This window comes from Mustela nivalis, assembly GCF_964662115.1.
Source record: "Mustela nivalis genome assembly, chromosome: 14".
In the NCBI taxonomy this organism is placed as follows: Eukaryota; Metazoa; Chordata; class Mammalia; order Carnivora; family Mustelidae; genus Mustela; species Mustela nivalis.
In genome coordinates this window covers 55,728,304-55,756,239 of record NC_139033.1, presented here as the reverse complement: position 1 = coordinate 55,756,239, position 27,936 = coordinate 55,728,304, and the positions used below count along the sequence as shown (strand labels likewise).

Here is a 27,936-nt window from a genome sequence, read left to right as displayed (position 1 = left end):
CATCTTAAAGATACACTCAAGATAGAGCATCATGTTCCTCTGAGCAACCTGAGTAAGGCATAGCTCCATATCAGCTGCACATACCTACATGGGTCATGTAGGTGAGGCTTGAACTGCAGCTGATTTGATTCTTGGCAGAACAACCTTGTGATCCTTGTGAGCTTCCGAGGAGCTGCAATAAGGCCATTTGCCGCTCACAACCCTGTCTTCCAAGGATGCTGTCCTGAGACAGTTCTTCATTGCTTGCTGGTTTGTGATGGGGTGTCCGCCTCACCTGCCTGGCCTACAGCTGCTGACTATTAAAAGGCTCAGGCATTAGCCTCTTAGCAACAAAGCATTCCACATCTCAAACTGAAGTCATCTGACTCCTTCTGTTTTGTTGTTATCCTTTTGAGGTGAGATGATCCTTCATGGGGAACTAGCACCTTTTGGTAATTCTTGGCTTCACTGTCTACGTAAGTACTGATCTGTCTCAATTTTAAAAAGCCTCATTGTTTCTTTACCAGCTAAATCTTTCAACCTTGCTTTGAAAGCATCTCACTTATTAACTAATGGGAAAAAACAAAAACCAGGTAAATACTATCTGGATTCCAGAGACCTAGATGTGACTACAGTGAAGTCATGATTCCTTCTTTTAATATTACTGTCTTGTTTAGGAGATGAACAAAAAGACACAAGTATTTATAAGGCAGTAGAGAAGTACTCCAGTAAAAGAAGAACACAGCACACTCAGGGGAGGGACACCTCCATGAGGAAGTGTGCTGAAGGGGAAGAGAGGCACCCAAAGATAGAGGAAGCAAAGTAGCAAAAAATTTCACAGTGGAAGGAAAACACAGCCCTCAGACCTGTGAAATCACAACCAGATTTCATTCAAGAATAATCACAATCTTTTCTAGGCTTTTCTATAACAATTACTTTGAAGGTCTCAGTCCTTGCCCCCAGTTGAGAAGTATTTCCCTCTGGGTATTTAAAGTACATTGGTTAAATATTCCATTTTAGCCAATAAGTACTAGGAGTCTTTTTTTTTTTTTTAAGATTATTTATTTATTTGACAGACAGAGATCACAAGCAGGCAGAGAGGCAGGCAGAGAGAGAGGAGGAAGCAGGCTCCCTGCTGAGCAGAGAGCCCAATGCGGGGCTCGATCCCAGGACTCTGAGATCATGACCCGAGCTGAAGGCAGCAGCTTAACCCACTGAGCCACCCAGGCGCCCCTGTACCGGGAGTATTGATTGCAACTAGCTAAATGTGGTAGGCATTGTTAACTCCCTACATAAAACACTGTCCAGGCACCTGGATGACTCAGTCAGCTAAGCGTCAACCCTTGATTTCAGCTCAGGTCATGATCTCAGGTCCTGGGATGGAGTCCTTCTCTGGCTGCCCGCTCAGCAGGAAGTCTGCTTGTCTCCCTCCCCCTCGATGCCTCCCCCTGCTTGCAGGTATGCATGTTCATTCATTTTCTCTCAAATAAATAAATCAGTATTAAAAGAAAAAAAAGTACTCCCCATTACTTCTAATATAGTCCCGATTTTTTGATTGGAGGGGGTTGGGCAACACTGTGCCCAGACATAGAAAGTAAGTTGTGATTGAACTAAGCCCTCCATGGCCATTCTGTTTCTCTTTGCCATATACTCACTTTGCCTCTCTGGAAGCTAGGAATAGGCATGTGATTCAGTTCTGGTCAATGAGATGTAAGCGGAAGTAGTTTGTGTCCCTCAAGAAATTTCTCTATTTCATGTAAGTTGTCAAATTTATTGGCATAAAGTTGTTCATACTAGTTCCTTAATATCCTTTTAATGTCTGTTGTATCAGTAGTAATGTCTCCTCTTTCATTCCTAAAATTGGTAGTTTTTGGTTTGCTTTTTTTTTTGCCAGTTTGCTACTAATTCATCAATTTTACTATTTTTTGAAGAATCAACTTTTGGGGGCTTTATTTGCTCAATTATTTGTTTATTTCATGGAGTTCTACTTCTTTTAAAACAATATACAGTACAATTGGTGCTTGTTTTTGGCATATAGCTTTATGAATTTTAATACATGATTTGTGAAACTACCACCAAAATCATGCAGAATAGTTCCATCATTCCATAAAACTTCCTCGGGGTGTACTTACAACTTCTCTGCATCCCTAACCCATAGTAACAACTAATTTATTACCCATCAAAATAGTTTTGGCAGGGTGCCTGGGCGGCTCAGTGGGTTAAAGCCTCTGCCTCCAGCGCAGGTCATGATTCCGGGGTCCTGGGATGGATCCCAGCAATGGTCTCTCTGCTCAGTAGGGAGCCTGCTTCCCTCTCTCTGTCTGCCTCTCTGCCTACTTGTGATCTCCATCAAATACGTAAACAAAATCTAAAAAAAAAAAGTTTTGGCTTTTCCAGAGTATTATATAAATGGAATCATAAAGTATGTAAGCTTGTACATATCTTTCATTTAGCATAATGCCTTTGAGACTCATCCACATTATTGCATGTCTCCATAGCTCATTTTATTTTATTTTAAAGATTTTATTTATTTACTTGACAGACAGAGATCACAAGTAGGCCGGCCGAGAGGCAGGTAGAGAGGGTGGGGGGAAGCAGGCTCCCTGCTAAGCAAAGAGCCCAACGCTGGGCTCAATCCCAGGACCCTGGGATCATGACCTGAGCTGAAGGCAGAGGCTTTAACCCACTGAGCCATCCAGGCACCCCAGTTCATTTCATTTTATTGTTGAGTAGTATTTTACTACAGCTCTCATAGTTTGTTTATTCAACCATTGAAGGACTTTTGGGTTGTTTCTGGATTTGGGCAATTAAGAATAGAACTACTGTAAATACTCATGGACAGGCCTTGGGTGAACATAAGTTTTGATCTCTCTAGAGTAAATATCTGGAAGAGGGAATGCTGAGTATAGTATTATACTGCTGAATGTATTGCTGAATATAGTATTATGGGCTGAATGTTTGTGCTCCCCCCAAATTGACATGTTGAAAGCCTAACTCTCAACGTGTAGGTATTTGAAGATGGACCCTTTGGGAAGTAATTAGGTTTATAAGAGGTTATGAAGGTGGGGACTAGTGCACTTATAAGAAGAATTGGAGAGAGCTTTTCTTCCTCTCTCTCCTCTCCACATAAGGACACAGTGAGAAGGTGGTCATCTGAAGGCTGGGAAGAGAGCCCTCACCAGAGAACCAAATCAGCTGGCCTCTTGATCTTGGACTTCCCAACCGAAATAAATTCCTGTTATTTAAGCCATCCAGTCTATGGTATTTTGTTATAGCAGTTGGAGCTGACTGATACATATGATTTTTTATTTTAGTTTAAATAAATTGAAACATTGAGCCAGAATCAATAATATATGGCACATAAAATATGAATTTGGAAAGATAGCATTAAAAAATTACATATGTAAGAAATTATATCTATAATATGTATAATGTAATTTTTATATATGGCTTTTTCCCCTTCTCTAGAAAATCTGCCTAGAGAATAATGTTGGTGAACAATACTTAAAATGTGCAACTGGAGAGGCACCTGGGTGGCTCAGTGGGTTAAAGCCTCTGCCTTCGGCTCAGTTCAAGATCCCAGGGTCCTGGGATCGAGCCCCACATCAGGCTCTCTGCTCAGTGGGGAGCCTGCTTCCTCCTCTCTCTCTCTGCCTGCCTCTCTGCCTACTTGTGATCTGTCTGTCAAATAAATAAATAAAAATCTTTAAAAAAATGTGCAACTGGAAATATGTTGATAGCTATGTTTAAGCATTGTAATGAAGTCCACAGTGAAAGGAGAGTCTATGTCTCTTCCTTTCTCTTACACACACACACACACACACACACACTATATGCTATATGCTTGCTTTTATAGGAAACTGCCAAAGTGTTTTCCAGAATGGCTGTCCCATTTTACATTACCACCAGCAATGTACGAGTGTTCCAGATGCTCCATATTCACCAACACTTGCTGTTATCGTTTGTTGTTGTTTAGCCATTCTAATATGTGTATGGCCATATCTCATCATGGTTTTCATTTGCATCTCCCTAAAGATTAATAATGTTGAGTAACTTCTCATTTGCTTATTTGCCATCCACAAATACTCTTCTGTGAAGTGTCTGTTCAAGTACTCCACCCCCCCATGCCACCTCATTTAAAAAAAATTTTTTTGCTGCTAACTTTTTTAAGTACTATGCATATTTTAGATACAAGTCTCTTATGTTGTCATTTGCAATTACTTCTCCCAGTCTGTAGCTTGAATTTTATTTCTAATAGTGTGTTTCACAGAGAAAAATATTTAATTTTGACGAACTCCAATTCATTCATTTTTTAATTTTAGAAGTAGTGCTTTTGGTGTCATAGCTGAGAATACATAACACCAGTACATGAAGATTCCCTCATGTTTTCTTCTAAAATTTTTATATTTTTATATTTAATATTAATATATGATTTGTTTTGCATTAACTTTAGTAAAACTTGTGAATTATAAGTTGAAGATTTGTGTGAGGGGGAAGGTTTGCATACAGATGTCCAGTTCTGTTTGACAAGAAGTTTCTTTTGTTTCCATTAAATTACCTTTTCATCGTTTTTAAAAAGATTTTATTTATTTGAGAGAAAGAGTAAATGAGAAAGAGAGAGAGCAAGAGCAGAGGCCGAGGGAGAAGCAGACTTCTTACTGAGCAGTATGCTCGATACAGGGCTCGATCCCAGGACTCAGTCCTGTGACTCCAGGATCATGACCTGAGTCAAGGGCAGATGCTTAACTGACTGAGCCACCCTGGCACCCTGTCTTTTCATCTTTATGAAAAATCAACAAACCATATTTCTGTGGGTCTATTTCCATACTCTCTAGACTATTATTCTGATCTATGTGTCTTTTTTGATAATACCATACTCTTGATTACTATAGCTTTGTAGTGTGAATCATCCAACTTTGTTTTACTTTTTCAAAATTAGTTCAAATATTTAATTCATTTAGTGCTCCATGCAACTCTTCCAATTAGTTGCCTATATCTACAAAAATATTGTACTAGAATTTCTATCAGAATCGCATTAAATCTATTGATCAATTTAAGGACACTTGGCATGTTAATTATATTGAGTCCACCAATCCATTAATACACTGTATCTTGCCATTCATTTTGATCTTTGATTTTTTTAAATTTTATTTATTTATTTTACAGAGAGAGAGAGAGAGAGGTCACAAGTAGGCAGAGAGGCAGGCAGAGAGAGAGGGGGAAGCAGGCTCCCCGCTGAGCAGAGAGCCCGATGTGGGGCTCGATCCCAGGATTCTGAGATCATGACCTGAGCTGAAGGCAGAGGTTTAAGCCACTGAGCCACCAGGTGCCCCGATCTTTGATTTTTAAAATTAAAAAAATTTTTATTTTTAGGGGCACCTGGGTGGCTCAGTCATTAGGCATTTACCTTCAGTTCAGATCATGATCCCAGCATCCTAGGATTGAGCCCCACATCAGGTTCCCTGCTCAGTGGAAAGCCTGCTTCTCTGTCTCCCACTCCCCCTGCTTGTGTTCCCTCTCTCACTGTGTCTCTCTCTGTCAAATAAGTAAAAAATAAAAAAAAAAAATTTAAATTCTATTTTAATTGAAGTATAGTTGACATACAATATTATATCAGATTCAGGTGTATAACATTGTGATTCAACAGTAACATAAATTATGAAATGCTCACTTTGATAAGTGTAGTTACCATCTGGTGTCATACAAAGTTATTACGATAGTATTGACTGTATTTCCAATGCTTGATTTATTTTATTTTATTCATTAGCACTTTGTAGAATTAAGTGTACAAATCCTGCCCATATTTTGTTCAATTTATTCCTTTGAATAAATTAAAAAAATTTTTGTTCAATTTATTAAACCAGTGTAACTGGTTTTTGGAGATATTTAAAATGATATATTAAAATATCTAGTTGTACATTGCCAATATTTAAAATATACAGCTTACCTTTGAACACATGTGTTTGAACTGTGTGGATCTGCTTATATGGATATATATATACAGTGCTGTACAGCAAATGTATTTTCTCTTCCTTATGATTTTTTAATACCTTTTTTCCTCTAGCTTAGTTTATCATAATACAGTATAGAATACATATACAAAATATGTGTTCATTGACTATATTATAGGTAATGCTTCTGGTCAAATGTAGGCTATTAATAGTTAAGTTTTTGGTAAGTCAAAAATTCTACATGGATTTTTGACTGTGCAGAAGGTTTGGTGCCCCTAATGCCACATTGTTCAAGGGTCAACTGCTATTGGTTTTTGTGTATTGACTTTTATTCTACAACCTTGACAAATTCCTGTATTAATCAGTGTTCTCCAGAGAAATAGAAACAAAGGATATATAACATATATAAAAGAGATTTCTAGAGGCGGGAAGAAGGATATTTCAACTAAAGTAAAGAGAGTGGAAATTGCCTGCCTTTTGCCTTTTAGTTTGGTTCAGGCTCTCAACGGACTGAACCTCACCACTTATATTGGTGAGGATGAACTTCTTTCTTCTGTCTACTGATATAAATGCTAATCTTTTCTGGAGATATCTTTACAGACATACCCAGAAATAATGGTTTATCAGTTATCTGTGCATCCCTTAATCCAGTCAAGGTATCACATAAATTAACCATCACAACCCTATTAGAGACTTTTTATAGATCCAGTGGAATTTGCTATGTGGATAATCATGTTATCTACAAAAAGGGAAAGTTTATTTCTTTCCAATTTTAGTATATGTGCTGCCAAAGTGAACACAGGGAAAATGTATTTATTAATTTCCAAACTATATTACTTTACTTTTTCTTGCTTTATTGCACTGGCTAGGACTTCCAATACAATGTTGAGTAGGAATGGAAAGAGGATATAATTTCTTTGTTGCCAGTCATCGGGGGGAAGAGATTCAGTCTTTCATAACTGAGTGTGATATTAACTCTAGGATTTTTATTTCATTTTGTTTTTTAAAGATTTTATTTATTTATTTGACAGAGAGACCACAAGTGGGCAGAGAGGCAGGCAGAGAGAGAGGGGGAAGCAGACTACCCATTGAGCAAAGAGCCCGATGCGGGACTCAATCCCTAGGACCCTGAGATTATGACCTGAGCTGAAGGCAGAGGCTTAACCCCTGAGCCACCCAGATGTCCCTGTTTTGTATAAGACTTTATTTTTTTTAGAGCAATTTTAGGTTTACAACATTGAGAGGGAGGTTGTGAGATTTCCCATATGCCTTCAGCCCCCACACATGCATAGCCTTCCCCATTATCAGTATCACTTACCAGAATGGTAAATAACTTTACTAAGGATGAACCTATATGGACACATCATAATCACCCAAAATCCATGGTCTACCTTAGAGTTCACATTTAATAGTATACATTCTATTATGTCCATTATTATGGATATAACACATCCATTATTATGATATCAATCAGAGGGTTTTTTTCTTAAAGATTTTATTTATTTTAGAAAGGAAGAGCACAGAGGGAGAATGAGAGGGAGAAGCAAACTCCCTGCTCAGCAGAGGCCGACTGTGGGACTCAACACCAGAACCCCGAGATCATGACCTGAACAGAAGGCAGGCTTAACTCACTGAGCCACCCAGGCACCCTCATACGGAGTATTTTAACTCCTCTAAAAAAACCTCTGTGCTTTGCCTGTCTCATCCCCCTCACCCCCAGGCAGCTACTTACCTTTTTGTCTTCATAGTTTCCAGGAAGTCCACTATATAGCAGAATCATACAGTATGAAGTATTTACAGATTGACTTCTTTCACTTAGTACCATGCTCATACAGTTTCCCCGTATCTCTTCATGGCTTAATAGCTCAATTCTCTTTAGGACTGAATAATACACTGTTGTCTATATGTACCACAGTTTATGCATCCTTTCACCTACTGAAGGACATCTCGGTTGCTTGCAAGTTTTGGCAATTATGAATAAAGCTGCTATAAACATCTGTGTATAAGTTTTTGTGTGATTGTACATTTTCAACTCCTTTGGGTAAATACAAAGGAGTGTCATTGCTGAATCATAAGGTGAGAGTATGTTTGGTTTTGTAAGAAACTGCCAAAAGGTTTCTCCCAAAGTGTCCCTGCCATTTTGCATTCCCACCGGCAATGAATGAGTTCCTGTTGTTCTATATCTTTGCCAGCATTTCACACTTTGGCCCTTCTAATTGGTGTGTGGTAAACTCTCTCACTTTTTAACAGATGCACTTTATCAGTCTGGGGAAGTTTCCCTTTATTTGTAACATAAATGGATGATTAATCTTGCCAAGTATTTTTTTCTGCATCAATTTATATGACCATGTGGTTTTTCCTTTTGAAACTGCTACCGGGTTAACCTTATAGCCGTGGGGTAAACCCCACTTGGTTCAGGTGTTTGTTCTTTTGATACATTGCGGAATTCAATTTGGTAATATTTTTGAAGACTTTTGTGCCTATGTTTATTAAGGATTTTTTTTTCAATCTGTTATTCCCAGTATTGTTTAAATTGGGTAATTTTTGTTGATCTGTATAAGTGACTATTTCATCCATCATTTGTTTTCTTCCACTGAGCTCGTCCAGTGACTATTTTACTTTGGTTGTTGTATTTTTCAGCTCTAAAATTTCCATTTGTGTCTTCTCTTTTATCTTTGATTTCTTTCCTGATGTTTCCGTTTCCCATTCATTCACCCTTACTTCTTAGACTTGGTTATAATACCTGATTTAACTTCTTTTTCTGACCGTCCTAAGGTGTGTCATTTAGGCAGTGGTATAATTTGATTTTCTTTTTCCTTGTAAATTGAGATATTCCTGGTTCTTCCTATGCCTAATAATATTGCATTGATCCTGCACGTTTTGATAGTATGTTATCAGATTCTGGATATCATTTTAAATCCTAAGCAGAAAGTTGATTTGTTTGTTTTAGTAGGCAGTTGCCCCAGATAGGGTCCAGCCACAAGTTCTGTGTGGGCTGTGGTTCCAAAGTCAGCTCAGTTTCCAAACATTTCCAGTCCTTTGTGCCTGCCACCTGGTGGCCAGTCTGGATCTGGGGAAGTAGTCTACTCTGGAGCTCAGTGCTCAGTGCCTGTGCTCTGCAATGTAAGGTCACATCCTCGCATGCATGCTTTAGAGGTGAACAGAGGTGTTCAGACCTCATCTCTCTGTTCTTTGCAATAAACTCAACATTTTCTGGCTCCCCGAGACCTCTATTAGTAGTCTTCCAGCTAGAAAAATCAGGTTATCGTTTCCTTGCTCTGCTGTTGTCTTCTCTCAACTATGTCTGCTTTCTGGTCAGTCAGTGATAGAACACAAAATAAAAACCACAGGGATTGGCACCATACTCTTGGAATAATAGCTCCTCTGATCAGAGCTAAAGGTTCTCCTCCTTCTGAGTTTAAGGTGACTTCCCTAGGACCACTTGCCATTGCTGTGTTGCTGCTGCCATGGTCATAGTATTGCCTGCAGGCTGAGATAGGAGAGAAGTCAAATGAAGAAAAAAAGATATGGGGTTGGGGCGCCGGGTTGGCTCAGTTAAGCGTTCTGACTTTTGATTTCGGCTGAGGGGGTAATCTCAGGGTTGTGAGATTGGGCCCTGTGTCAGACTCCACGCTGGGCATGGAATCTACTTAAGATTCTTTAGTTCTTTCTCCTTCTGCCCCTCTTCCAACTCACTCTCTCTCTTAAAAAAAAAAAAAGGATAGGGACTTCCCTCATCTTTCTGACCCTTAGGAGGCTTTTTCCTACCACTTAGGCCAGACACAGAACATGTCTACATTTTTCTTGGAGTTCTTTCTGTTTCTTTTCTGTGTGCACTTCTGGGTTTCAGACTAGGAAGCAGAGTCTAGGCTAGGAGATAAAGGAGAAAAAGAGGATAAATTCAATGCAGTTCAGTAGAACTTCACATCCTAGTTGTCTTCCCCAGTCTGCTGGCTACTCTTTACTTTGACAGCCCCTCAGGAAGCTGCTTCACTCACTCTGCCCAGCATTCTGTGGGAATCTCTCCGTGGAGACAGAATGGAATGAGCTTACTCTACCTTCCCCAGAACCAGAACTTCTGTTCTTATTTTTATCATTGTGTCCCCTCTTCTTACTTTGGTTCTAAATCCTCTTCAACTTTTTTCCCTCAGATTCTTTTTTTTTTTTAAATTTTTAATTTTTTATAAACATATATTTTTATCCCCAGGGGTTCAGGTCTGTGAATCACCAGGTTTACACGCTTCACAGCACTCACCAAAGCACATACCCTCCCCAATGTCCATAATCCCACCCCCTTCTCCCAACCCCCCTCCCCCCAGCAACCCTCAGTTTGTTTTGTGAAATTAAGAGTCACTTATGGTTTGTCTCCCTCCCAATCCCATCTTGTTTCATTTATTCTTCTTCTACCCACTTAAGCCCCCATGTTGCATCACCACTTCCTCATATCAGGGAGATCATTCCCTCAGATTCTTTTTTTTTTTTTTAAAATATATATTTTTTAAGATTTTATTTATTTATTTGACAGAGAGAAATCACAAGTAGATGGAGAGGCAGGCAGAGAGAGAGAGAGAGAGAGAGGGAAGCAGGCTCCCTTCTGAGCAGAGAGCCCGATGCGGGACTCGATCCCAGGACCCTGAGATCATGACCTGAGCTGAAGGCAGCAGCTTAACCCACTGAGCCACCCAGGCACCCCATCATTCCCTCAGATTCTTAAGGTGATAATTAGATCACTGATTTTAAACCTTTCTTATTTTCTAATGTAAGTATTTCAAGGAACAGGACATCAGGACTTGAGTCCCTCTTCTCTGCAGATTTCTTAGCTCCTTCCTCCGTGTGTCAGCTTCATCTGCCAGCTGTCGCAGCATTGCCTCATCATAGCCAGTCACAGCAACATCTGGACATAGAAAGGTATCATCTCTTCTGTGTCTCCTTTTTAGAGAAAGCAAGCTATTCCCAGAAACCATAAAACAGTTTTCCCCTCACATTTCATTGACTTAGGTTGGGTGATATGTCCATACCTTTTCTTTTCTTTTCTTTTTTTTTTTTTTCCTAAGATTTTATTTGTTAGAGAGCTTGAGTGGGAGGGAGGGGCAGAGGGAGAACCAGACTTGCCGCTTTGCTGGAAGGGCCACATGGAGCTCTGATCCTAGGACCCTGTGATCATGACCTGAGCTGAAGGCAGACACTGAGCCATCTAAACCAGGTGTCCGGATATGCCCATTCCTAAATCAAAATTACTTGCAGGTGGAAGAACATTACCATAACTGGCTTTGAGTAATCATTTGGAGTTGAATGAATTTTGAGAGGGAAAACTGTAAAACCACTTAGGTGATAAGACTGCTGATAGGCAGTGAATAAAAGCAAAGTCTAGGGGCGCCTGGGTGGCTCAGTGGTTTAGGCCTCTGCCTTCGGCTCAGGTCATGATCTCAGGGTCCTGGGAAGGAGCCCCACATCGGGCTCTCTGCTCAGCGGGGAGCCTGCTTCCCCCTGCCTCTCTGCCTCCTTGTGATCTCTCTCTGTCTATCAAATAGATAAATAAAAATCTTAAAAAAAAATAAAAAAAATAAAAGCAAAGTCTAATGGAAAAATCCAGTTCTTTTTTTTTTTTTTTAAGATTTTATTTATTTGACAGAAAGAGATCACAAGTAGCCAGAGTGACAGAGAGGGGCGGGGGAAGCAGGCTCCCTGCGGAGCAGAGAGCCCAATGCAGGGCTCGATCCCAGGACCCTGAAATCATGACCTGAGCCGAAGGCAGAGGCTTAACCCGCCGAGCCACCCAGGCACCCAAGGATTAATCTAGTTCTGATGCAACCCCACTGACCTGTCCAAATGGTGATATTCTACCTAGCGTCCTGATAACTCCTGCAATATACTGGAGCCAGCCAAGCTGCGTAGGAAAAGATAGCAGCTGTTTACCCAACTGATCATTAGCTCGGACACTAGAGTTGCACACGTTATATAAGCTGCCAACCCTGTCATTCTGGCCTCTGAATAAAAATAATCCTTCAACCAAAGACAGGCTAGTTAATCTGAGCTAAATTCAAATTCAAGTAAAATTAAGAGACCCAAATAATAAGATACATCCATTAGGTAAAATTTCAGGAATCAATAAACTAATTTAGCATATAGTTTTATATAAGGAAATATCTTTTTGGGGAAAAAAAAAGTAGGCTCCATGCCCCGTGTGGAGACCAACACGGAGCTTGAATTCACCACCCCGAGATCAAGACCTGAGCTGAGGTCAGTAGTCAGTCTCTTAACCAACTGAGCCACCAAGGCACCCCAAAAGGAAATACTTTATATTCAAGATGGAAAGTACAACTAATTTTAATATTATTTACTAACTGTCCAGGATTTGTTACAGATATAGTCCACCCCAATCTTCCTCTAGGACTGCTGGTATAGTCTCTTCATTGGCTGTCCTCAATGTTAGTGGCAAAGACAGCATTATTTGGGCTCACATTCAGTCAGTGCTTTCACCAAACACTTGTCTGGATTTTGTCTTCCAGATCCTTGCCTTTCAATAACATTCATTCTGTAGAATTTTGCTTCTACTTTTTCTAGAATATAAACTATATTAGGGCAGGGATTATATAAAAGTAATTTCCTTTTTCTTTCCTTCAATGCTTTTGTTTTTAATTGTGGTAACATTTACATAAAATTTACCATTTTAACCAATTTTTAAAAAGATTTATTTATTTAGAGAGAGCAGGAGTGAGAGGGAGGGGTAGAGAGAGAGAGGGAGCATCTATAGCAGATCCCATGTTGAGAGCAAGAGCCCAACTCAGGGCTTGATCTCACGACCCCGAGATCACGACCCAAGCCCAAATCAGTCCGATTCTTTTTTTTTTTTTTTTTTTAAAGATTTTATTTATTTATTTGACAGAGAGAGAACACAAGCAGGCAGAGAGGCAGGCAGAGAGAGAGAGAGAGGAGGAAGCAGGCTCCCTGCTGAGCAGAGAGCCAGATGCGGGACTCGATCCCAGGACCCTGAGATCATGACCTGAGCCGAAGGCAGCAGCTTAACCCACTGAGCCACCCAGGCGCCCAGGAGTCCTATTCTTAACTGACTGAGCCACTCAGGTGCCCCATACCATTTTACCCATTTTTAAATGTATAATTCAATAGTATTAAATACATTCATAATGTTGTACAATCATCACACTACCCATTTCCAGAACCATTTTATCACCTCAAATAGAAAGTCTGTACTCATTAAATAACTCTTCATTCCTTTTCTCCAGCCCTGGTAACTTTCTAGTCTATTTTGTCCCTATAATTTGCCATTCTATGTATCTTATATAAATGGAATCACAAAATATTTTTCTTTTTGTGTTTGCCTTATTTTACTTAGCATGTTTTCAAGTTTCATCCATGCTGTAGCATTATCAGAATTTCATTGTTTTTAGGGCAGAATGACATTCATTGTACTTACATATCACACTTTGCTTCTCCATTGATCTATTAATGAACACTTGGTTATTTCCACCTTTTGTCTATTGTGAATAATACTGCTATGAACATTGCCATTTTTACAGTAGTATACAAGTATCTATCTGAGTCCCTGCTTTTCGTTCTTTTGGATAATATGCCTAGGAGTGGAATTGCTGGATCATTTGGTAATTCTATGTTCAGCTTTTTGAGGAGTCATCAAACTGGTTTCTGCTGTGCCATTTTACATTCCCATCAGCAATGCACAAGTGTTTTGATTTCTCTACATCGTTGCCAATATTTGTTATGTTTTGTATTTTTTAAAAAGGCTTTATTTATTATTTATTTGAGAGAGCATGAGCAAGGAGAGAGGCAGATAAAGAGGGAGAAGTAGCCTGCTGAGGAGAAGGGAGCCCCATGTGGGGCTCAATCCCAGGACCCTGGGATCATGACCTAACAGAAGGCAGACACTTAACCCACTGAGCCACCGAGGTATCCCTTATTTTTTCTATTTTTAATCAAAGCCACCCTAATGGGTATATCTCATTGTGGTATTAAACATCTTTTCCTGTGCCTATTGGTCATTTGTATGTCTTCTTTGGAGAAATAGCTATTCATGTCCTTTGCCCATTTTTGAAATAAATTGTTTTTGCTGTTTTTGTTCTTGCTGAGCTGTAGGAATTCTTTATATATTCGGGATATTGATCTCTTATCATATATACAATTTGCAAATATTTTCATTCCACAAGTATTTTTTAAATTTTATTTATTTAAGAGAGAGAGTGAGAGAGAGAGCACAGAATGGGAGGAGGGGTAAAGGGAAAGGGGAAAGCAGACTCCCCTTTGAGTGGGGAGCTTGATGTGGTGCTCCATCCCAGCACCCTGGGATCGTGAACTGAGCTGAAGGCAGACGCTTAGTTGACTGAGCCACGCGGGCACCCCTCATTCCACAAGTCTCTAAGTGTCTGTTATGGATCAGGTACTATGCTAAATGCTTCAGAAACACCAGTGAATGGGTCAGTTCATGTTTTCAAGAAACATAAAATAGCAGAAGCAGATATAAGTGCCCATTTGGCGGGGTAAAAAGTTATCACAATTCTTCTCAAATATGCAAAGTAAAATGAAGCTAATTTCTTATAACTGATATTTTTGCTGCCTGAATTCCCACCCCACTGGGTAGGTGGGTGGTGGTAAAAGAATTCAATTATTCAGTCCATTTTAAGTTCAACTCCCTAACATGGGTCTTAACTTCCTCTGCCCTTTTCTGCCATCTGGATATTTGGGGAGGGGGTTTACATTTGCCTAGGTGAGGCCATGCTGTGGATTGGGTCTCAGATGGGCTTGCTGTCCTTCTTTTCTGGTCTCTAGCCTTCGCAGGTAGTGTGCTGTGGTGCTTTTTCACCTAACCTACAGCAACCAGTGATTTGTTCTCTTGGCTAGGCTGGAGGCCAGTATCTTTCCCTTCATTTGTCATCTCTACATTGGTTCTAGCCACCCTCTAAAGTATGGGTGAGACTCCCAGCTGGGTTCTGCAGCTGTAGCTGTAAGATCCACAAAGTTCCTTTGTGCAATGATCCCAACTCTCCAGCTGGCGCAGTCAGCTCTTTTCCAGGGCTCCCAATGAGCATGGAGAACTGCCATAGATCTTCTAAGTCATTTGTTAGCTGGTAGAGGTCCTTTGCCCAACACTGCATTGCCATTTTTACTGTAGTCCAGTATTGGAGAACGGAAGCGCTGTTCAGCAATTGCTCTGCCAATGCACTCAATAGCAGGTGGGCCCAGCCTTCTCCCCTTTCAAGTTCTCTCCCAATCCCCTCTGGCATTTCTGCAGGGATTGGACGCAGAGGTAGAGGGACGCCTGTGTCTGACCTTCCCTTTGCCTCGCCCTTTCAAGGAGATGGGAGGGTTTTTTCACTTTTTCTTTCACTATCTCACGACTTCTTTCTTCCAAAGTGTCATTCGTCTTCCTCTTCTTGGGACCACATTTGCAGCTTGATATTTTGTGTGATAAATGTAATACCAGTTAAGAACAGACTGCTATGTAATGAATAGAAGGGTGTGGGAGTGGTCCCCAATCTATTGTTGGTGTGTTAGGGTGGAGGGCTTCCTGGAAGAAGTGGCAAGCTAGAATACACAGGAGAAGTGTATTCAGAAGTGCAGAAGCTGGTAAGAGTTCCAAAGTACCCCACACAAAGGCCTGGAGGCAGGAGGACTTTAGCTAATCTGGAATGGCTTTGGCATAGAGTATGAAGGATGCAATGGCAAGGGATAAAGCTGAAGTGCTAGGCTGTGGTCAGATCACAAAAAGCCTCAAAAACTTTATATTAAAAGCAACGGTGGGGGCACGCCTGGGTGGCTCAGTGGGTTAAAGCCTCTGCCTTCGGCTCAGGTCATGATCCCAGGGTCCTGGGATCAAGCCCCACGTCGGGCTCTCTGCTCAGCGGTGAGACTGCTTCTTCCTCTCTTTCTCTGCCTGCCTCTCTGCCTACTTGTGATCTCTAATAAAAAAATAAAACCTTAAAAAAATTAAAAAGCAATGGGAAGCCTATGTTTTGAGCAAGGAAGGGATATGATCAAATGTTTGTTTTTGAAAGATCGTTCTGGTTGAAAGAAATAGATGCATATGAAGAAGTCAAAGCTAAGGGCCATTTTCTTCCCCCTCACTCAGGGGAAAGAATTTTGTAAAATTTTGTAAAGATACACCAGAAAAATATAGATTTGGAGGGCTAGTCCCATCACCATATTTAAATGTTGAGAGATGCATCCTCAAAGAGGGGAAAGGATGATGAAATAGAAGAGAAGGGTAATAACTGACAGCAGCCAAGCTCCTTCAGAGGTGAGCAGGAATGGTGAGGGAGAAGAGAGACCCCTTTCATTTGGAGAGGAAATGAGGGGTGGGTGTAGGTACGTTGACAAATTTGATGGCAGGAGGTTGTAACTTACCTTTGGTCTTTTTTCCCATAATGCAGGAGGCAAAAACAGCCATCTGCCCATGAAAAGGAAGGTGGCCCAGGAGTGTGGCAAACACTGTTGGCTGACCCAGCGTCATTGCCAAAACTGACCTGCCCTGCCATTTTCTCTCTATAGGTTGAAAACTCATGCTTTACCAAACACATTTGCAACAAGGAAACGTAAGCAGAATTTTGTTGGGACTTCGTGGAAAACTTTTACTTTTCCTAGCAAAGGAGATGGCCATGGCTGGAGCTCCTTTTCCTCTTCCTCCCTGGCTTGGCCCAGGATGTCATTCTTGGAGCTGGGACAGCTCTCTTGCCTGAGAAAATAAGCAGGAGAGAAAGGCCAAAAGGGCAGAGACCACATCTAGACCAGTTGTTGTCCACCTGCTGATTGACAGCCAGCGGCAACTCACCTCCAGATTTCTGGCTACAAAGCCTTACTTGTTTAAACCATCACACGTGCATTTTGCATGCAGAAGCATTCCCAGTTCCGGAAGGTTTAAGGGCTGTGACCAACATGTGATCTGGTCTCTGAAGAGAATCAGAGAGAGGTAAAAAGAGAGCATAGAATTATAGCTAATATTATAGGCCACGATGAAGTGAAATTCATAAAAATATCAATTTCATTTGGGAGTACTTACTATCTACAGAAATAAATCTAATGGGGTTGTTAACATCATGCTAATTTTTCATATCAAGTTTAGCCCAAGTCATATTAAACCTCCATTTGAATGAACTAGCATTAGGAGACTATGTAAGTCCATGAGTAACTTCTAGGACACAACAACACCCTTTAAAGACTTGTCATGTACTTAGATATGTATGACTCATACCACCTTCTCAGGGAGAAATTCAGATTATTCACAATGCGGAGAATGTCATCTCTTAAGGTTTATGACAGCACCAAGTGAAGACAACCTTCCTCAGCACACTTGATTGACATTCTGTCATTTTATTCACAGTAACAAGAAACTCTTGTCTTTCCCTAATTAAGCAATAATTCACAATACACATATACAATACAGCATTCGCTGCTTTCATAGATGGCTTGTTCCTTTAATTACAAAGAGAATGAGCCCAAAGACACTTTCACATATTGTTAGAGCTACAAAGTATAATCGCTATCAGAAAATTCTATAATTACAATTTACATTCACTTCTCCCCTTACCAATCTTACATTATCAATATTCTAAGTAGAGCACAGTAACCCCATATTTGTTTCTGGAGTTACTCTAAGCACTAGATGTGGTTAGATTTTCTGATAATACAATACATCACAAAGATTCCAAAGTTCACTATGAGCCCCCTCTTCCCTTCTCCTAAGGACCTTCATTTCTAACATCTGCTTTCATATTGATAACTGTGGCAACATAGAACACATTTTAAAGATTTTATTTATTTGACAGAGAGACAGATCACAAGTAGGCAGAGAGGCAGGCAGAGAGAGAGAAGGAAGCAGGTTCCCTGCTGAGCAGAAAGCACTATGTGGGACTCGATTCCAGGACCCTGCGATCATGACCTGAGCCCAAGGCAGAGGCTTTAACTCAGAGCCACACAGGAACATAGAACATAGAACACATTTTAATGCATGTATTAGAACACATAATTAGATATTAGATTAGATTAATTAGATTAATTAGAACACATGATTAGAACACATTAATGCATGTATTAGAACCCATAGAACACATTTTAATGCATGTATTCTTGTAATAGTTTTATCAAGATTCCCTAGAAAAGGGAACATCATGTTGTATACTGTCAGAATAATGGTAATAACATTTAATCAGTCATTTTAAACAGGAAATCTGATTTACATAAATATGGGCAAAACTCAGTGGACTCTTAAAACTAAACTTTAGAATTTTGTGGAAGAGCATCAGAACCCAGGGGCTGGTGTCTAGACAGTTTGTCTAGAAACAGACCTTACTGAGAACGTGCATAAGACCCTGAAAAGCTTGTCTTGAGATGCCTGAAACATGCTCACAGCTGATTTATGCCGGAAAAGGGGCCTTGAAGAACACCAAAGGAGACCTGTCAGCTGCTAAGGGTTTCCTTTTCCACGTAAGCTGTGGCACAACTCTCCATTACAGACCACGCTTGCTCATATTTGTGTTCTATCAGTCTTATTTGGACAGTCTTTCTTCATCTCCCTTTTTTCATTTTAACATGCTCATGAACCTTATATAAGCACCCATAGATAGCCCTGTTTATTACAACATTCCTATGCCATTCCCTTAGACATGTAGAGCCATCTTACTGTTTTCACTGAATTATTTCCAAATTATATTGTAAAGGAGATTATTTTTTTTCCTACATAGAAAACTCCTTAGGGGGCCCCTGGGTGGCTCAGTTGGTTAGGCATCTAATCCTTAATTTTGGCTCCGGTCATCATCTCAGGGTCGTGGGCTCTTCACTCAGCAGGGGAGTCTGCTTGAGATTCTCTCTCCCTCTGCACCTCCCCCTAACTCACACACACATTCTCTCTAAAAATAAATAAGTCTTAAAAAAAAAGCAAACTACTTAGTATCATCAATAGTGTAGGCTTTTGTGAATTTTCATAAGAGAGTAGATGTCTTTATTCATCTACCCCCTAACAATAATTTGGTCTGAAAGTACACATTCTTTTGGGCCTCCTCAACCCTATTCTCAGATTTTGAATCTGGTAACAAAAAACAAATGGTGAAAATTTTTAACATGCTCTAATCTTTGGTCTAATTCCAATGTTCATTATGGAATGGAGGAAGATACTTATTTTTATACTGAGTAACACACACATTCCTTCTCAACAGGGAAACTTGTCTAAAGAGAAATGTGCTAGTTCATGATTTGTATTAGTAATGGAGATAGAACATGTTTGGGAATGTCTGTTCAAGAGCTGCCCTAGGGATGGAAATATGAATTAATCTTTCGAATCTCGAACATCTGAATCGACACTGAATTGACAAGCAGAAGAGCAAACAATGTTGACAGAAGATATTTTACATTCTCTCCTGAAGCTTTCATGACTTTTGAAAGCAAACTAGTGCCCACTAAAACCACTGAAATACTAAAAGAGTGTTTGTGCTTTGTGTCTTTTCCCGCTGAAAAAGCTCTGAGCAAATGCTTTGATTCCCTTACAACGCCGATGGGACTTTTTCTTTCGTGTGTCTTTTCCTATGTCTGAGAAGATTTGAGCTCTGACTAAAGGCCTTCCCACATTCATGACACTTGTAGGGTTTTTCCCCAGTGTGTGTTCTTCGATGCTGAATCAGGACGGCACTCCGGCTGAAAGCCTTTGCACACACATCACACGCATAAGGCTTCTCCCCGCTGTGGATTCTCTGGTGGAGTATGAGGGCTGAGCTCTGACTGAAGACTTTGCCACATTCATCACACTTGTGTTGTTTTTTTCCAAAAGGGTTTCTCCGTCTTCTTTCAAAGTTGCCATCTTGTTCACAGGCTCTTCTATACGTGCAACTCTGGGGAGCGTCCAGATGAAGGGTGTTGGAAATAGTGGAATGCAGTTCTATACCTGGAGAAGTCTTTTGTGTTGAAGCTGAATTCACATTTGTAGTTTTCGTGTCTTTAGCTGAAATAATACACAGAAAAGCAATGTCACTGTTCTCTGTTCAGAAAGAAAGAAAGGCAAATAGAATGATCAAAAAAATATATACCGATTATTTATTGCTAGCATGTCTATAAAATAGCACCACAATGTGGAAGATTGTGATGGTAAGTCACAAAACATTAAGAAGATCATAAGGCAAAAAGGCAAGATTTATATACTGAGGAGACAGTCAATTATAAAGATGAAAATCTCCATGCAACAGCTAGAGGTAAAAAGGTATATCAGAGACTGAAAAGAACTCTGGAAGAAAAGGGACTAGAAGATGAGAAATTATGGGAGAAGCAGAGAAGCAACCAAAGGAGAGAAGCCAGATGTGGCAGTGGGTAGTAATAGCCAAGACTTAGTATGTAGGTCAATAAATAAAAGTTTAATAATGATAAATGAAGAAAGCCAAGGGGTCAAAAATGAATATGGAATATAAGGTCAGAAATACAAATTAGGAGGGAAAAGGGGAGGATTATAGACTAGCATAACTGTCACCTCAAATGAATCAAGGGTAGCACAGAGTACCCACTTACAAAAAACTTCTACTCTCATATGTATTTTATAGTACTAGGTGAATGACATTATTATTGGTGTAAACAGAAATCATTTTGTAAATGGTAAGGATTCTCTCTCAAATTCATTTTTGATAGCTCAAATTCCAAAGTGACTTCAATGTCTGATCTCTACCTTCAAAATCCAAGGCTGTCCATTCTCACCACTTTTATTCAAAATAGTACTGAAGTCCTAGCCACAGTAATCAGACAACAAAGAAATAAAAAGCTCCAAATTGGTAAAGAAGAAGTAGAATTCTCATTATTTGCATATGACATGATACTTTACCTAGAAAACTCTGAAGATTCCACCAAAAAACTATTAGAACTGATACATGAATTCAGTAAAGTCACAGGATACACATCAATGTACAGAAATCTGTTGCATTCCTCTACACTAATAATGAAGCAGCAGAAAGTGAAATTAAGAAAACAATCTCATAGGCTCCTGGGTGGCTCAGTGGGTTAAGCCTCTGCCTTTAGCTCAGGTCATGATCTCAGGGTCCTGGGATCAAGCCCAGCATCAGGCTCTCTGCTCAGCAGGGAGCCTGCTTCCCCCTCCCTCTCTGCCTGCCTCTCTGCCTACTTGTGATCTCTGTCAAATAAATAAAATAAAATCTTAAAAAAAAAAAGAAAACAATCTCATTTATAATTGCACCAAAAAGAAGAAAAGATATAGGAATAAATTTAACCAGAGATAGAAGACCTGTACTCTGAAAACTATGAAACACTGATGAAAGAAATTTAAGACAATGCAAAGAAATGGAAAGATGTTCCATGCTCATGGGTTGGAAGAACAAATATTGTTAAAATGTCTATACTACTCAAAGCAATCTATAGACTTACTGCAATCCCTATCAAAATACCAGCAGCATTTTTCACAGAATTAGAACAATCCTAAAATTTGTATGGAATCACAAAAGGCCTTAAATAGCTAAAGCCATCTTGAAAAAGAAAAACAAAATGAGGTATCACAATACCAGATTTCAAGTTATAGTGCACGACAGTAAATACAACAGTATGGTACTGGCACAAAAACAAACACATGTATCAATAAAGAGGATAGAAAACCCAGAAATAAACCTATAATTTAATAGTCAATTAATCTTCAAGGAAGAAGGAATGAACATACAATGGGAAAAGGACAGTCTCTTCAACAAAGTGTTGGGAAAACTGGACAGCTATATGCAAAAGAATGAAGCTGGACCAGTTTCTTACATCATACATAAAAGTAAACTAAAAAATGCATTAAAGACCTAAATGTGAGGCCTGAAAACATAAACATACTTGAAGAGAACAAAGGCAGTAATCTCTCTGACATCAGCCAAAGCAACATTTTTCTAGATATGTCTCCTGAGGCTAGGAAACCAAAAGCAAAAATTGATTCTTGGAAGTACATTAAAATAAACAGTTCCTGCACAGCAAAGGAAACAATCCATAAACCTAAAAGGCAACCTACTGGATGGCAGAAGATATTTGCAAATGACATATCTGATAAAGGATTAGTATCCAAAATATATAAAGAACTTACACAACTTGACACCAAAAAACCAAATAATCCAATTTAAAAATGAACAGAAGACAAGAATAGACATTTCTCCAAAGAAGACATATAGATGGGCAGCACATAAATGAAAAGATGTTTAGCACCACTCATCATCAGGGAAATGCCAACCAAAACTACAGTAAGATACAATCTCACACCTGTGAGAATGGCTAAAATCAAAATCACAAGAAAAAGTGTTAGCGACAATGTGGAGACAAAGGAAACCTCTTGCACTGTTGGTGGGAAAGCAAATTGGTGCAGCCACTGTGGAAAACAGTATGAGGATTCCTCAAAAAGTTAAAAATAGGATTACTCTATAATCCAGGAGTTGCACTACTGGATATCTACCCAACAAGTACAAAAACACTAATTCAAAGGGATACATGCGCACCCTGTTTTAGAGCAGCATTTATTTCCAGTAGCCAAACTATGGAAGCAGCCCAAGTGTCCATCTGTAGATGAAAGGCGAAAGAAGATGTGATGTCTCTGTCTCTGTCTCTCTCTCTCACACACACACACTGGAATATTACTCAGCCATAAAAAGAACATAATCTTGCCATTGCAATGACATGGATAAGCTAGAGAGTATTATGGCTATTAAGGGAAGTGAAATAAGTCAGTCAGAGGAAGACAAATACCACATAATTTTACTCATATGTGTAATTCAAGAAACAAAACAAAACAAGGAAAGGAAAAAAAAAGAGAGAGACAAACCAAGAAATAGATTCTTAACTACAGAGCACAAACTGATGGTTACCAGACAGTAAGGGACTGGGGAGGATAGGGGAAATAGGGGGTGGCGATTAAAGAGTACAGTTATTTGGATGAAAAAAATAAAATGAAAAACAAACAAAACAAAACAACAAATATAAGAAAGGCCTCTCTGAGGGAATTCGGATGTAGAATGTAGTTCTACAAGAACGTAGTTCTTGTCAACAATGGGGTTCCAAGACCTGGCTTTGAGGTTGATTACTTTTGTTGTCATTACCAGAAAAAGCTGCTGGGGTAAGGGAGGTTCCCTCCTGATGCTGATGGAGTATGAAAAGACTTTCACACTAGGAGAAATCTCTCCTAGTTAAGCCAAGACACTTGCTACACTGGAGATGTTAAGTGCCCAGTGCAAGCCTCTTGAGAGCAGGTACTTGTCAACTAAGAGAACTACTCTCTAAGTCTCTAAATTTTTGTATTTTTTTATTTTTATAAAAATAAATTTATTTTATTTTATAATTTATTTTAAAATTTTTTTTAATTTTTAAAAATTTATTTTATAATTTATAAAATAAATTTTTGTATTTTTGTATTTTTAGTTTCCTGGATTTTCTTACCAAAAATATCTTGGAAAAACTCTAACCTTACTTAGCTTAACCTGTGGAATATGGAAGCCGTGTGAGGGGGAGAAGGGGAGATCCTCCCAAGTGGGGTTTCCCTCTTTATTTCTGACTCCCATTTCATCCAGCATGGTCATCTAGAAGAAAGGCCTCTGCTCAAATGTGGCTCACCAAAGAGGCCTTCTCCACCACTTCATTTAATAAAGCTCTGTCCCTACTTTATTTAGTAAGACCTCGCTCCTACTTTGCTTTTTCCCCACAGCTCTTATTTTTTTTAGTATCTGCAATAGAGGACCAGACTGCTGTGTAAGCCATTTTAGAGCACGTTTGTAAAAAGTGATGCAAGCAGCCACCGAGGCCAGTTTAGGATGTGAGGGAGAAGAGGAAAATATTCAAGTCATCATGAGAGGGCAAAGTCATCTGAGCAGGAATATGGTGATTCTCATACTACATGGCACCAGTAACCAAGCAAGAAGCTAGACAGAAAATGAGGAGGTAGACCAGTGGTCTTTAGATTGCGACTCTGGGGTTCCTCAGGGGCTGCCCGAAGGTGCCATGGGGGGAACAGGCCAAGTTGGAGCCCTTGTGGATGGACGCTGCTTGCTCCTGCTTCAGTGAGGGTAGCTGTGTTTTCATCTGTTTTATGTACTGGAACTCCGTACAAGATTTCATTTGAGAAGAGGGTCATGTTTGTTTGTTTGTTTTAAAGATTTTATTTATTTGAGAGAGAGAGCATGAGCACACATTGAGAGAGGGGCAGAGGGAGAGGGAGCAGCAGACTCCCCACTGAGCAGGGAGCCCTGACTCAAGGCTTGATCCGAGGACATGGGGATCAGGACCTGAGCTGAAGTCAGCCGTTAAACCCACTAAGCCACTCAGGAGCCCAAGGGTCATGCTCCTTTATAAAAGGCTTGAAAATCCCCATGGAGATGATGTCAAGGATTTAAAAATCTGAGAGAGATTATGAAACTCTCTGGGAAAGAAACAAGAACAAAACACTGAGAATGATCATTCGCACAACATCTAATGGTGGAAGACCCCACGGTGAGAGGAAGCAGGAGCGGAGATTGGAGACCTTTTGCCGAAAGCAGCCGGGATGTGTGTGGTGGGCTGACACATGATGGGTTGTCCCCATGAACCAAGTCCCGCCTCTCACCTTTTTGTCTTGAGTAGAACTCCCTTGAAGCCAATGGCAGCTGCTGCTTTACGGGCTTGATCCGGCTACATGGTGACTCCTGAGTGATTTCCCAAGATGCCAGTTTCTCTGCAAGCTTGTCCTCGTTTTGTCCAAAAAGGACCTGGAAGCAGTTAAGTATAACTGAGACTGAAGAAGGGAATCTTGTTGAGACTTGGGATAAAAATAATAGAGAAGAAGGGGTGCCTGGGTGATTCTGGCTTAAGTGTCTGCCTTCAGCTCAGGTCATAATCCCGGGGTCCTGGGATCAATCCCCTGTTGGGCTCACTGCTTGGCGGGGAGCCTGCTTTTCCCTCTCCCTTGTCTACTTCCCCTGCTTGGGCTGTCTCTCTCTCTCTCAAATAAATAAATAAAATCTTAAAAAAAATAATAGAGAAGATACTACATGGAAAATACCCGGGGATTCAGGAAAAAGGAGGAAGAAAGCGGAGCCACAGTCTGTTTTCTGGCACAGGTGGAAGTACATTCACTGCCCTCCGTGTTTAGTGTGCTAAGTAGGAGTACAGTTTGAGAGCTCTATCCCCAGTGATGCTCCAGAGCTCCTGACTCAACCCGGTCACTCATCCCCACCAGATGCCTTTTTACCTGCTCAGCTGGTTCATCAAGCTCCTTCTCTAGCTCCTCCAGCAGAGTGACGGCCTCCTCTCCATTTTCAGGCCGGCGTTCTCGAAGCCAGGCCTGTAGCTCGTCAGGCAGGATGGCCAGGAACTGCTCCAGCACCAGCAACTCCAGGATCTGCTCCTTGGTGTTCACCTCCGGCCTCAGCCACTGATGGCAAAGCTCCCGGAGCTGGCTCAGAGCCTCCCGGGGACCAGGGGACTCCTGGTAGCCAAACTGCCTGAACCACTGGCGGAAGGTCTCTGGGCTGCAGCAGCTGCTCCAGGGGAGGTGGGAGTCCAGATCACAAGTCTGCTCTTCCTCTTCCATCTTCACTCTCAGAGCGCTGTCAGACCCCTCTGAAGTGTGTGGAAGAAGTGATGACTTTCTCAGCTCTGCAGACATTTGGACTGGGAACAGAGACCTAGGCTTTAATCTCCAAGAAGGTGACGTTTTCCTTAAGGACACTCCTTAAATATGATTAAAGAAACAAGTGGGAAGATGACACAGACAAATGTTTCCTAGAACAACACATCTAAGATTAGTAACAGACTATACAGAAAGTACTGCCCTTAATCTTAGTATAAACCACGCTTTCAAAGAATCCTTCCTTGAGAGAATCGAAGAGCTAAGATGCATTAATTCATATGCATGAGTAATTCCCAATTTATTCTGCAAATCATGCACACGAGGCTGACTAAGTATAACAATAAGGGATCAGCCAGGATTGTGCAGGAACTCCTAGAGAGCAGAAATAAGGGAAGCTTGAGAAAAATTATGACTCGGCAGGCTCAAGGAGCTAATTAATTTTTTTCTAGCCTGCTGCAAATAGTGCTAAGAAATAGTCTCACGAGAGAAGTAGTTTCATGTGGATTTTTTTCAACATTTACTATTAAACAGTATTGATTATAACATCATGTTTCATACTATCAAATAGCATTAAAATAATACTATTTTGACAGTAAAGGAACTATTAAAAATAATTGCATATTCCTCCATCTTAATATGCTTCCATTTATTCATGCTCTGCTTCCGATCCATATTATCTTTATTATTTACCTTCCTTTATCAGAGACTATTTAGTTGTTTCCAATTTTCACTATCACAAATTTTTACTAGCATAAATTACTATCATAAATAATGTTGGGAGGCACATTTTCAGGAATATATTCTTTTTCCCCCAAGTTATTCAAGGATATCCCAAGGACTTGGCTTATCCGGCTCTAAGGAGAGTGGCAAATGTATTGCTATCTATTATCAAATGAATTACAGAAAAGACTGTTTATCGATCCACAGTGTCAACAGCAGCATAGTGATGTATGAGGACAGCAATTTCCCCAAGTGTCATTAGCTTGTTCGCAGAAAGGGGGGTTGAAAGACACTTTTAGCACCATTTTAGTATATGCATCACTGATAACTGATGGCTAATTAAAAAATCTTGTATGTGCCCGTTTTTCCTCTTCAGGCAGTCTACCATTTCCATCCGACTTCATCAACGCTGTTCTGGACACCAATGATACAGCAGTGACCTGAACAAAGCCTGTGGTTCCTTAAAGCTTATATTCTAGCAGGAGAGACAACAATGTTACCAAATAAATGATACGACAGTGATCGCGATGTAGCAAATGACACACAGAATTTAGGACGCACACTTCTCAGCACCTTAAATATAAATTTATTGAAATCCTCTCAAAAGCCCTGTTTGGTAATTTTCCTGCCCACGTTGTAGATGAGGAACTGAACAAGGCAAGCTCAGGGAGTGAGAGCACGGGCAAGGGGTCACAGGCCATCCACTTACCCACGGTGCTGCGTGGTCAGGAGGCCAGACGTCCCAGGGCAGAGGAGCAGCAGCAGACCTGGATGATATACTGGGCACAGGACAGAATGTAGGGTGGAGACCTAAACCGCGGGAAAGGTTGAGGCCATGAGTTTGGAAGCCTTTGGGGGGCATTACATTGAGGGACCCTAAACTAAAGCAGCCTCGGGAAGTCACGGAGAGAGAGGGGCGGCCGCGGTGCACTGTGCCTCTTCAGCACCAGCAGCCGACACATGCCTCCTGCACACCAGCTCTCGGCGTTACTCGGGAGACGGGGAGACCGAACCCCCAACACCGCACGCGGGCCAGCCCCCCTAGGGCTCCGTGCAGGGGCTTCGCCGAGAGCCCCGAATCCGGGGTCCTTCCGCGGAGGACGGACTCTCGGTCCAGAATCCCACCCCTAGGGGGCCGGCTCGTTGAGGCCCGGTGCTCGAGGGTCCCCGGACGCGTCGCCCACCTGCCCCGCCAGCGCCCCTCCCGCGTGGGTCCCGGCCCCGCGAGACTGCGAGACCGCTGAGGACGCTGCGCCGAGCGCAGGTGAGCGCGCGCCGGCTGGGAACCTAACGGGTTCGGCTGCGGCCGAGGCGCCGCGGGGCTGCGCGCGCAGTTCGGAGCTAAGGGCTTGCCGACATGGTGAGGGGCAAGGAGGTGCGGGACCAGGTAGGGGCCGCGGGAAGCGCCAGGGGGCGACAGGAGTCGCGGCGGGAATAAAGAGGGCGTGCGCGGAGGGAGGAGCCGAGTGGGCTGCTTGGCGGCGGTGCCGACGGCCGCGGCCGCCTCCGCCCACCCCCGGGTGAGGACGCTTCTCCCCGCGGCCTAGAGTCTCAGAAGAGGCCTCGGCTCTCACCTCCCGACCGGGAAAAGCGACCCCGCGTTATCCGGAAGACGCGGGGGAAGCGCTCGATTGGAAGCTGCTTCCGGTCCCCGTGGCGGGCTGGGACCAGCCGGAGAGGGAGCGGCGGTTGCCATGGAGACGAGCCGCGGCAGCTTTC

At 41.3% G+C, this 27,936-nt stretch overlaps 1 protein-coding gene and 2 long non-coding RNA genes across 6 annotated transcripts in view; 2 read left to right on the top strand and 1 right to left on the bottom strand.

The window, feature by feature from the left end:
• Positions 1-108: 108 nt before the first annotated feature.
• On the top strand, positions 109-26,823 carry LOC309848228. 2 transcript variants are annotated; one of them, XR_014302904.1, is made up of 3 exons: positions 109-455; positions 1,333-1,437; positions 26,594-26,823. It is a non-coding gene; the product is annotated as an uncharacterized lncRNA (long non-coding RNA). The 2 variants fall into 2 exon arrangements; XR_014302903.1 differs by lacking the exon at positions 1,333-1,437.
• ZNF396 (zinc finger protein 396) lies at positions 17,880-27,883 on the bottom strand. Of its 2 annotated transcripts, none has more exons than XM_082699532.1 (5): positions 27,792-27,883; positions 26,927-27,027; positions 25,117-25,538; positions 24,493-24,634; positions 17,880-19,887 (listed from the first exon to the last, which is right to left on the bottom strand). In XM_082699532.1, the coding sequence occupies exons 3-5, from the start codon at positions 25,531-25,533 to the stop codon at positions 19,433-19,435; spliced, it is 1,014 nt and encodes a 337-aa protein (XP_082555658.1). In that variant the 5' UTR covers positions 25,534-25,538; positions 26,927-27,027; positions 27,792-27,883; the 3' UTR covers positions 17,880-19,432. The 2 variants fall into 2 exon arrangements, with proteins under 2 accessions (XP_082555658.1, XP_082555659.1); XM_082699533.1 differs by lacking the exon at positions 27,792-27,883 and adding an exon at positions 27,402-27,489.
• LOC309848227 overlaps positions 27,477-27,936 on the top strand; it is an 89,418-nt gene continuing 88,958 nt past the window's right edge. For both annotated transcript variants that reach the window (XR_014302901.1, XR_014302902.1), the window contains exon 1: positions 27,477-27,604. This is a non-coding gene — a long non-coding RNA (uncharacterized lncRNA). The remainder of the gene's footprint in view (positions 27,605-27,936) is intronic.